At 37.1% G+C, this 12,613-nt stretch overlaps 1 protein-coding gene across 1 annotated transcript; it reads right to left on the reverse strand.

Annotated features, from left to right (window-relative positions):
* Positions 1 to 9,764: 9,764 nt before the first annotated feature.
* LOC112805220 (uncharacterized) lies at positions 9,765 to 12,448 on the reverse strand. The gene is made up of 5 exons (XM_025847623.1): positions 12,142 to 12,448; positions 11,613 to 11,648; positions 11,195 to 11,372; positions 10,754 to 11,067; positions 9,765 to 10,588 (listed from the first exon to the last, which is right to left on the reverse strand). The coding sequence occupies exons 1-5, from the start codon at positions 12,446 to 12,448 to the stop codon at positions 9,765 to 9,767; spliced, it is 1,659 nt and encodes a 552-aa protein (XP_025703408.1).
* Positions 12,449 to 12,613: the final 165 nt, after the last annotated feature.

A 12,613-nucleotide genomic window follows, 5' to 3' on the forward strand; every position in this document is an offset into this window, starting at 1 on the left:
ATATTGTGATGCACATACCTTCTTCAAGACCAAGTATGATCTGTCATTGAATAGGAATTCAATCTCAAGGGCACTATCTGATGCTAGAAACTTTGTATATGGTGATGAAAAGGCAAAGGACTATGGGGAGACCCTTTTAAAAACCAACTCAAGTTCGACTGTTCAGATTTGCACCATTCACAGCCAAACAGTGAGGTGATTTTTGAGAAGATATATGTGTGTTTAAGTGGCTGCAAGAATGGATTCAGGACTGGCTGTCGTCCACTCATTGGACTTGATGGTGCTTTCCTGAAGACTGTATTTGGAAGCCAGATTCTTTCAGCTATTGCGCAGGATGCTAACCATCACATATACGTCATTGCATGGGCAATTGTGGAAGTTGAAAACACTACAAACTGGAAATGGTTCCTTGAACTGTTGCACGAAGACTTGGGAGATTACAAGACACATGGTTGGTGTTTTATTTCTGATATGCAAAAGGTATGTGACTGTTTATGCCTTTGATTTCTATTATTATTACATTGGATGTACTGTATTATGTAACCTGCTACTGATATGTGACAAGGACTTGTTTAGTTGCACGATAACATAAGTTAGGGACTATTATGGTGCTGAAAACACAATGTGAGGGGCTGTTATAGGGAGGAAAACACAATCCAAGGAGTTACTATGGGTCACGATACTAGTGTATTCTAATGCAACTCACATTGCAAGTGCCTCTACAACTGCAAAAGGATCTGAAACTGCAACAGCGTCTGCTACTACTACTGCTGCTACAACTGATCCTACCCCTCTTGTGGAAGTGGATGTCTAACAGGCTGAGATTGATCTATCTCAGCCCACATACTCTAAAGCAGAAGACTCCCAAAAGGTATTGTATCATAATGTTTCATGTTACTTATTGTTACTTATTATAGGACTATTTATTGTTACTTATTATACCATAATGTTTCATGTTACTTATTTTTTAGGACTGTTTATTGTTACTTATTGTTTGCACTGCAGGAGCATCCACTTAAGAGGAAGACACCAACAAGACCTGCAAAACTGCCACTTAGAAGAAGTTCACCTCCTCCAACAGGCTCTGCATCATTGAATCCAATGCAGGGAGCTAGTGATGCAACTGCAACATGGTTGGCCAACTTCTTCAAGCATGTGCCCACCTCAGGATTCAAACCGCTAAGAAAGAAGTGACTATGTCCATAGCTTTAGATTGTTACTCTGAAAGTCTGTGTCTTTTTGTAAAACAATTATGACAATCTTATCTTTGTTTTTGTTTTGCTCATGGTAATTCATAGACACCTCTGCAACTTTTTAATGCTAATTAGATTGCTGGAAAATAGCTGAAATAATGCTCAGTATCTTTTTTATTGTTATTGTCATCACTGCATTATTGCAGAACCTTATATGAACTAATGTTATTATCAATCAGTTATGAATGATGCTTTATGTTAGCTTTCATTATTGTTGCTTATCTATAAGATATTTGGGTGTTCAATTACGTTTACAATAACAAAACTATAAAAACAACCTACCAAAGAGCACAATCATTCAACGCATCAAAACTAATCTTATATTAATTACAAAGTTTAAAAAATGGATTACATTAACATCATGGTTCTGTGTGCAGTTTTAAATCTAATCAAACCTTCAACAGCAACATTAACACAAACACAAATAATACGAAAACCTCTAAACCAATCACTTGGACCATCACTTTTACATTTTTTACATCTGCTTCCAGTTTATCCACCTTCCATGCAATGTTCATCTTCATCTCACCATGCTCATCTTCTTCATCAGATTTCACCATCATCTTATCTTGTACAGAATCTGCCCAGAGAAATAACTCACACCTATTCTTTCTACTAGTCTGCAAATATACATCAACCTTAGCAAACAACAACCTCAAATAACCAACGCTTGAAATTTCAAATAGTTAGTGGACTCACATTATAATTTGGACACCCGAAGAACGACTTATTAGGTTGCATCTCTGTTCCTGACCACCGAAGGACAGGCTTACACCCACAACCGCACTACTCGGGAACTGGTGAATGCCGGCTACGCACATTGTTCCTTTTCCAATTTTCGGTGGCAGAGGAGCGATTCGACCTTCCTGAAACGTGACTGTCACTCATAGATGGTGGAAAAGAAGGAAGAAGAAGAATCAAATCAAGAACAAGTAGAAACAGAAGCGCTATATATAAGGTCCCACATCGGTTGGGGAGGAGAACGAAGCATGCCTTATAAGGGTGGTGATACATCTCCCTAGCATGACGCGTTTTGACAAGTGAGTGTAGGGGTTTCGGCTTTCATTCCTATCGTCAAAGGCAAAACTGTGAGGCCTTGTGTGCCAAAGCGGACAATATCGTGCTAGCGGGTGGTCTGGACTGTTACAGATGGTATCAGAGCCAGAGCCCAGATCGATGTGCCAGCGAGGGCGTTGGGCTCCCTTAGTGGGGGCAGATTGTAAGGTCCCACATCGGTTGGGGAGGAGAAGGAAGCATGCCTTATAAGAGTGTGGGTACCTCTCCCTAGCATGACACGTTTGACGAGTGAGTGTGGGGGTTTCGGCTTTCATCCTTATCGTCAAAGGCAAAACTGTGAGGTCTTGTGTGCCAAAGCAGACAATATCATGCTAGCGGGTGGTCTGGGCTGTTACACTATAGCAGGATAGCGAAGAGATTTATAAAGGAAGAAGGAAGAACTATGTTAGGGTTTATGATTGGTGCCAAGGACTAAATTGGGGAATTTTTGAACGTATTCCACTTCAGCTGGTGATGAAGGGATTTTTGATTGGTACAGAATTTCACAAATAAAATCTCGTTGCAAGTATAGTTTCTAAACCAACAAAGAAACCTTTCATACAAATATTTTGTTGTCACAAGTAACAAACCCTATAAAAAATAAATCGAAGTATTCAAACCTCGGGTCGTCTCTCAAAGGAATTGCAGGATAGTGTTCTTGTTATTGGTTATGGACATGTATATTTTGGAATTTTGGATGAGAAACAAAAACAGTAAATTGTAATGAAAATCAAATGATAAAAGGTCTTGGCAAGGTTTGGTGGTTAAGGATCTCTATCCTTATCACTAACCACAACATGATAATTGCAAGGACCAATCCCATTAAGTCATCCTCTAACAAGTAAAGAAAAGTCAAATGAGCTATACCAATCCAAGTCCATAAGTCCTAGCTATCCACTAATCCAATTAGTGAGAACTAGAGTCAATGGCCACCAATCATCTATCACTTGGACATTAGTAACTCAAGAATTCCGAAGTTACCTTCCCAAGCCAACCACACAAAATTCTACTCTAACATCCTTCCAAGCATTTTATCAAACACTTAGAAGGCATAAAAGAAAATCATAGTAAATTGACAACAAGAATAAAACCTAACAACAACTAATTGCAAAGGATCAATAACAACAATCAAAGAAATCACAATTAACATGAATGACATCAAATTGTATTAAAAGAAAATGAAAGGAAAAAGAGTAGATCAACAACAAAATATAGAAACAAAATAAAGGAAATTGCAACAAGAGAATAGAAGAACAAGATGTAGCAACAAAGGATTGAAAGGTAGAAGTAGATGAAAGCAAGAATTAAAATCTAGATATAAGAAATTCTAATCTAAACCTAATCCTAATTCTAGAGAGAAGATAGAGCTTCTCTCTCTAGAAAAACTAACTTTAAAACATGTTAAAACTCAACTAAAACTCACTAACTCACTAATTCTAAAACTACCTAATGACTAAGTAAGTCATCCTCCTTCAATTCTTGGGTTAAATAGCATCAGAAATGAGTTGGATTGGGTCCAAAATGCTTTAGAAATCGCTGGCCACGAGTTGCCTTTAGTGAGTTACTGTAGCTTCCCACGCGTACACGTACATCACGCGTACATGTCCCTAAACGCCAGACAACTATGGCAAATTTTATATCATCTTGAAGATCCGGATGTTAGCTTTCCAACACAACTGAATCTGCCTCATTTGGATCTCTGTAGCCCAAGTTATGATTGATTAAGTGCGAAGAGGTCAGGATTGACAGCTTTGCGATTCCTTCATTTCTTCATGAGTTCTCCATTTCTACATGCTTTTTTTTTTCATTCCCTCAATCCAATCTTTGCCTCCTAAATCTGAAATCACTTAACAAACATATCAAGGCATCTAATGGAATCAAGGTGAATTAAATTTAGCTATTTTAAGACTTAAAAAGCATGTTTTCACTCTTAAGTACAATTAAAGGAGAATTTACAAAACCATGCCATTTTAGTGAATAAATGGGAGAAAAGTTGACAAAACCCTCTAAATTCAACACAAGATAAACTCTAAAAATGGGGTTTATCAGCTGGCCATTTCGGACGTCTTACGTGAAGGTGGCACCACCAGGTCAGCGCTTCGACTGCTGAGTCATGCCAGAATTGGATAGAAGGACCTGTATTTTGCACGGAGCTCAAATTAGAGGGTACATTTAGAGCAATTGAAAACTCAGGGGCAACACTGGTACACGAGCCCAATCTGGAGGACCAATTTAAAGATTTATTCAAAATACGTACATTACATAAATTTTAGTGTACAATACAAAAATTTTAGTGTATAACAAATAAATTTTTGGTGTGTAGTACAGAATTCGGAGAACCGTATATCTAAAATATTGACTCACCTAACTAATAAAATATACTCGTAGCAAAAATTTATATGCTATATACAAATATTTATATATTATGTTCAAAAATTTTTATACTATATCAATAAGTTTGTATATATAGGTACAAAAATTTTTGTATTATATATTAAATTTTCATACTATATTAATAAATTTCTGTATTATATATAAAAAAAATTTATATACTGTAGAAGTAAAAAAACTTATGACTAATGTGTACATTTTTTTTCATAAAACTTCTGCCAATTTAATTAAAAAACAAATACATATATTATCACTGAAATCAAAATATTAAATAAAATATGATTCTACTTGTTTATGATGTATATAGCCACAAAATAGGATAAAATTTTCTAGCACTGATTGCTTATAAGATGATAAGAATATAGTAAAAATTGATGCTAATTAAAATGGTCGTCATTACAAATCATCTACTCCTCCACCAATTACCTGATAAAATGTGCTTCAAATCCATCCACCAATTAGCAATTTTAATTACAAGACCTTCGTTTTTTATCATTTTATTTTATAATTAAGTTTCAAGTTTATAAACTCCAAAAATAAATGTTTAAAAAATGCCGTAAAGGTTCTAGGACGGTGAAGGAAAGTGCACACCATATGATCCTCATTTGCGACATGAAGATCAGATTAATATAAAAGATTAAAAGTCATATCTGGGGAATATTATATAGTAGTAAGCTGAAGCTAAGTTGGTCATGGAATTGATGATGATATTGACATATTAATATTAATTAATATAAATAATAATTATGTGTAATCTCGAATGTCCTCGTGTCCCTAGCCTTGTGGTAAGAGAAAAGAAAAATAAAAAATTCCAATGACCAAGTCCTTTAATTGTTCTAAGTTTGGTCTTATCTTTACCATTCCGCGAATCAAACATTCAAACCAATATGCTTTTTTTTTTTTTTTTTTTTGTGGTGCCGTCATAAAGCCGCTTTTTAATTTGTATATGCCTCCAAAGATGGTGTATGAATATGATATGGGAGTGCGAAGTGCTTAACAAAAATGTGATGTCAGGGGTGAAGCAACTCGGACCTTCCGAGTTTCCAACACAACACGCACGGTCCGAATTCTATGCATTTGGATCATGGCACTCTGCAACTCGGACTCTCCGAGTTCGTGAAAGCATATGGACCATCCGATTTTTGTTTGGGCAATCGCACGGTACGAGTTCGTGAAAAAGGAGACACGCGTCGCTTCCCCAACTGATGCATATACGGTGTATTGTAAAAAAAAGAAACCCCATCCTCTCTCTACTGGTTTTGCATAGTGGAGGACAAGAATAATGCCAAAAAAATATAAAATTAAAGATGTTGATCGATGTGAGTTTCACATTATTCAATATTTTAGTGATTCTGATTATGTAAGTATTTTTTAAATTTTTTTAAATTTTATTAATTTTTTTATGTGAATAATTATTAAAATTTAAAATTTAATTATTATGATCGTTGTTAGAGTCTAAGTAGTTGTAAAATATAAATAAAATTATTATGAATAATTTTTAATTATTTGCTAGATTTGTTTAAAATTTATTTACAGATTATTAATTATTTATATATATCACGGTTAGGCAATTTTTTATTATTATTGTTGTTAGGTTTTGTGTTTTGGAGTGTTGTAGAGAGGCAACACCGTGGTTACTAAGTCAATAGGAATTTAATGTTATTGTTTTTTTAATTTTATATTAATTTTTATTATAATTAAGTGTAATACAATCTTATTTAAATTTATTTTTAAAAAATTAAGTATAACTGTTATGACAGTAGTTAAATGTTAATGTTATTGTTATTGTGAGAAAGTGTTAATGCTAAATGATTAGTTAGATCCTTTTTAATTAAAGCATGTTTGAGTTTACTTTACGAGAATATTTAAAATTTTTTAATTTTAGTAATTATTATTAGCAAGTTAATTATTACTGTTGTTAGAATATGAATGATGGCGTATACTGATTGTTAATAATTTTTATTATGGAGGAAAAAAATATTTAACAAAAGAGTAATTAACATTCGATTTTATTGTAGATGTTGTAATATTGTTGAAAATATTGATTAGGAATATATGTGCTTGTAATGAGTTTCATTTGCAGTTATGAATAATTTTTAGGATTAATTAAATAATTTTAGAAATTAGAAGAATTACTTATATAAGGATTCAGTAAATTGATTGATGATGATAAGTTAGTAATTGTTAATTATCTGACTAGTAAGTTGTTATGTTTTTTTGTAGAAATCAAGAATGTTGACATGTAACCATCCAGTTCCTCCGGATCGGTACAATGATAGGGTGGAGGATCATTTGCGAATTACCGGGTTCTATCATGTGTCTCAGATTGGGATAGTGCAGTGTCAGAAAGCATTGGTAAATGCTCTAATCGAACGTTGGCACCCAGACACACATACGTTTCACCTTCCCATTGGTGAATGTGCTGTGACACTTGAAGATGTAGCTTTAATTATTGGTCTTCCCACAGATGGTCTTCCAGTAACAGGGATGACAATGAGTAGTTTTGAAACTTTGGAGGCGAAGTGTTTGCTTCAGTTAGGGGTTGCACCGCGAAAGGAGGAGTGTAGATCTAGCTGCATAAAACTGACGTGGCTGAGGAATCTAAAAGAGAATTTAGAATTGACTGATGAAATAAATATACAGAGGTATGTTAGGTGCCACGTTATGTTGCTAATCGGAACGATCCTATTTGGGGATAAGTCAGGGGCAAGTGTTCATTGAAAATTTCTACCCTTGCTACGTGACTTTGTCAATATTGGACAGTATAGTTGGGGCTCGGCATGCCTAGCACACCTTTACAAGGCGTTATGCAGGGCATCTCGTTATAACTGTAAGGAAATAGATGGTCCACTAACACTTCTGCTCGTATGGGCTTGGTTCCGACTGCCATATCTATCTCCGGTTCCTAGAGAACCCCGCAGTTTTCCACTAGCAAACAGGTAATATTATGTTACAATGTACCCGTTTCTTGATATTTAAGCTTCAGTTGAGCTAATTGAGAACATCATATTAGGTGGCGTAACTGGGAGCGTGGTGACCGAAGATTTAGATATTTGAAGCTAGATCACTTTAGGAAGACCTTTGATGAACTTCAGGAAGGGCAGGTGTGTTTTAGTTTAACAAGTTTTCTAAAAAAGCATCATGCATTTTTAGAATTTATTTGCATTGTGGGTTGTTATGATGAGTATCCCTTAATTTTTCAGTTTGTCTGGGTTGCTTATGCTGTGGATCGTGTGGATCTAAACATAATTCCTGCTGAAATCTACATGCAATCGGTTGTCTGGAGCGCTACAGTTCCATTAATGTCATTTGAATGCATCGAGTGGCATGCGACCAATAGGGTCAGGCGACAGTTTGGTTTCATTCAAGGAGTACCTAATCCGGAGCCTAATTTGGATAAGGCGCATGGAGAGGTTCTGATTAGTCCTAAGAATCTTAACTGGGCCACGGCACCGACTCATTCAAAATGGGTGATGCATTGGACAAACAGGTATCACTACGTTCTATCTGAGCTTCCCATGCCTTCAGAGCATCATTTGGATAGTTACATGAACTGGTACCGTACAAATTATGGAAACCGCTTAGCCTTGTCGAATCTTGTGGGTGAAGATAATGATGAAGGTAACCAGGACATGGATGCGGGTAATGATAATATGGATGGGGGTAACCAGGATACTGACGAGGGTAGTCAGGATATGGATGAGGACAATGAAGATCATGAGCCACATATATCACTTCCAAATCCGCCTCAAGAAGAACAACCTCAGCCCTCAACCCAGTATCAACCTCAGACACAGTTCACCCCATCATTTCCAATGCAGCAACAATATTGGGGTATGTCACAGTTTGAAACAGGTGAAGGAGGTTCTTTTAGCCATTTGCTTGGGTTAATGGCTGCAGATGCAGCACATTCACAATATGGCCATCAGCCTGAGTTCATGCCAGGCAGGTATCCACTGGATGCGAGGTATCCAGGCCATACCTCATCCGTTACTTCTGGAGGGTTCGTATCTGTCGACTCTAGTAGGAGTGAGGGTGGTCGCAGTGTCCTTAATAGTCAAAATCCTAGCCGTCTTAACATGGGACTTATTGAGGAAGACACTAACACACTCGAACGAGAAACCGATGCCTATCTAATTGACGACCCAGATGACAAAGGCGATGATAAGGAGGATGATATTGAAGAGTTTGATGAGGATGAAGAATCTCGTAACGATGGTATTATGTTTAATATTTTACTTTATGTATTCCATATTTGAATGTATCTTGTTTGCATAATTAGCCTCTCTATTTGGATTTTTTTTTCTTGATTTGTTGTATCTATGTTGGTTATGAATATGTAATATGCTGCATCTAGTTGTTTATTCCTTCATTGTATACAGGTCAGGCACACAGTCCGGATGACAACATCAAAGGTTACAATCTACGGATCGATCCCCTACGTCGGAGCGCTAATCGTTTCACTCCTTCTGTCTTTAAAAAAGCGGCAAAAAAATGCAAAAACTTTGTGAAGGATGTAAAGTGGAGAATGAGAAAGTAGTTGTTTAGTTTTTTTAGGATAATTTGTATATGTTGGAAACTATGTAGTAATGACTTAATGTAGTTTTTAGTATACTTTGTAATGTTTAGAGTAATTTCTTTGTGTTGGACATTATGTAATAATAAATAGCACTAATGGTAAGATTATATTCTATGTTTATTGTGCTTATCGTGTATTGATATTGTTAATGTATTAATGATATTTATGTATTAATGTATTGATCTATAGATGTATTAATGATATTGATGTATTGATGTAATGTTGTATCGATGAATTAATGATATTGATGTATTGATGTATTCATATATTGATGTATTGATGTATTAATGATATTGATGTATTGATGAATTAATATGCTCATACAGAGCTTGATGTATTGATGTATTGACCATGATATTATATAATGCCACAGATATGTTATAATACTAGATTGTGATAAATTATAAGGTTACATATAGTAGGTCATGCTAATTAAATTTGCTCATTCAGGTTATATTATACAATCTCATGTTAAACATATGAACCTAGGGAGCACCTCTGTTGGTGTTCGAACTACCTGTCTGACGGCATCTGCTACGACTATGTCCTTCAGCCCCACATAGAGTACATCGCCTAGGACGACGTAACATCCGCGTGTCCATCTCATTCAGAAAACGCGTCATCCTTGGGCGACCCTTCGTTACCCGTCTCAGGTACGGATTTGGAATGAACCGAGGTCCGTTGTAAGCAGGCCATGTAGCAGGATTACCTAGTGGCCTAAACCTTGCTCGGTACACCCGCCGCACTTGGTCCATCTTATACACATCATCAACATACAGTTGCCAATCCAGTCGCTGGTTGGCACAACATGCGAATACATGTCTGCAGGGGATCCTGTCCACCTGGAACTCACCACAGTCACATCGTAGGCCACGTAGATCGACTGCAAACTCCATTTCGCTTGGCATCTCCCGAACCTCAAAGACCTCATTCTGGCAGTCAAAGCAACTAACCTGAATATTTCCTGATGCAAGTTGGTTTACATGCAACTTGGAGGTCACGATATCAGAGAACACATGGCCAGCATTGATCCTTACTTCCGCCTCCGCTCTTTTTCGGGTGAATAACTCATTTAGCCTGTAGAATGTTGCCTTCACAAGAGCAGTAATGGGGAGATTGTGTGAACCCTTCAAAACTGAATTAATGCACTCCACAAGATTCGTTGTCATGTGCCCCCATCGATACCCACCATCAAAGGCCAATGCGTACTGCTCGCGAGGAATTCGGTTTAACCAGTTTGTGTACGCCTCACCACGTTCCCGTAACCGCTCGTAACGCACCTCATACTCCCGCACCGTCCTAGAATATCCTGGTAGATCACAACATATGCAAAGCAAAGAAATGGAGGTCAGTAGATTTATGTAAGGAAAATATAAAAAAATTGCTTAAATTTCATAAATGGTTACCGATGTTCATGACCAATTTTTTGAGGTACGGTGCCTTGAACTTTCTCAAAAAGTTTGACTCTATATGCCTGATGCAAAACATATGAAAAGCTCTTGGAGGTGACCACGCTCCGTGAGACCGTGACTGCGTTCCACAGTTGCATTTATGGATTCGTGCCTGTCGGATATTAGACCCACACCATCACGAGTAACAACATGTTGACGAAAGTTACTAAGGAAAAAATGCCATGCATCAGAGGTCTCTCCCTCCACAATAGCAAATGCAATTGGGACGATATTGTTGTTGCCATCTTGTGAAACTGCCACAAGCAAACAACCCTTATACTTTCCGTATAAGTGAGTCCCATCCACCTGTATAATTGGCTTACAATGTCTGAATGCCCTAATACAAACTCCAAAATACACGATGCATTACCCGAATATCACCCACCAACTCATCGCCTTGATATGCAGGCATAGTCTCAAAATGAACAACAGCTGATGGCTCCTTGTGACACATGGCCTCAAACCATATTGGCAACGCTTCATACGATGCCTCCCAACCACCAAATATTTTTTCAACTGCCTTTTGCTTAGCCAACCATGCTTTCCGGTAACTGACGGTGTAGTTGAACTTCGATTGGATTTCTGCTATAACCGATTTTACCTTCAAGGATGGGTCAGCCTCAACCAGTGGCTTTATTGCTTCTGCAATTGTGATAGAATCTAGTTTCGAATGATCCTGTGAAATGGTGGCTCTTGTACATGTGTGACTACTATTATACCTCCTTATAACCCAACAGTACCTCCTGCTGATCAAACTAACCCTAATAAGCTAATCACACCCTGACCCATACTGTGTACACTTGGCATAAAATGTCAACGGCTCAGACTCAAACACCCAATAGTCTACGCTTCGTCGTATGCTATAGTCTTTTACCGCCTTACCTACGCCAAATTCACCGTCTTCCACAATAGAAATTTCTGATGGGACAACAAGCACAGAAAAAATTTCATTAACACATACATATTTCAAAAACGATTGTAAAGGTTAATCAAATTTCACTTAATCCAGTATGCTATAACTCCAAACCTAACAACATGTTATGATGTCACTCCATACAAATAAATAACAACAGCAGCATATTTAAAAAGCAATCCGCATTTTCCAGTTCGACCGGCATACCAAACGAACCGGACCGGTCAGGCTGATTCGACCGGCAAACCATTAAACCGGACCATTCCGGTCCGGTTCATGGGATTTGAACGGTAAAAAGGAAGGCACCAGTGCAAATAATTATTACAAACTCATTCAATCCGTAACAACCACACTATGGACAATTTAATTATTAATTTCTAATTAATACTTCTAGCATATAAAAGTAAAAAAATAAATAAAATCAAATACCCCTAAACTTGCTAACTCATAATTGAATCAATGTCTAACTAAAAAAGGACTAACACAACGTTTACGTACCTGCAGTCATATATTCTGAAAATTCTGGAACATGCATGACTTCCAGGTCTAAAACTCGTATGAAGGATGGCTCCTCAAACGGAACTTCGTTCGCGAGTGCATTTGCCACTTCTGTGACATCTGGGGCCATGGGTCCGTCACCTTGATCTTCATCTCCATTTGGAGCAACAAATTCATAGTTGCTTTCGAACTCTTCTTCACTGTCACTATTATAATCTTCCCGTAGAATATTCCGGTCGGCCTCAGATTGTTCAAACTCAACATACAACTCGATGAACGAGATCTGGGACCGGTTTTCAATATACATTAAAAACATCTCCTACATGCTCGCTTCGTCCGTCACATATTTGGTTTGATACTGGACGAATCCACCAAACACCGGTATGGGATATATGTATAGCATACACGATATCTTTCTTGCCCTCTCAGAATCAATCTTTTCACATATTACACCTTTCAACTCTTCAAATGA

The sequence above is a fragment of the Arachis hypogaea genome, chromosome 6 (assembly GCF_003086295.3).
Source record: "Arachis hypogaea cultivar Tifrunner chromosome 6, arahy.Tifrunner.gnm2.J5K5, whole genome shotgun sequence".
In the NCBI taxonomy this organism is placed as follows: domain Eukaryota; kingdom Viridiplantae; phylum Streptophyta; class Magnoliopsida; order Fabales; family Fabaceae; genus Arachis; species Arachis hypogaea.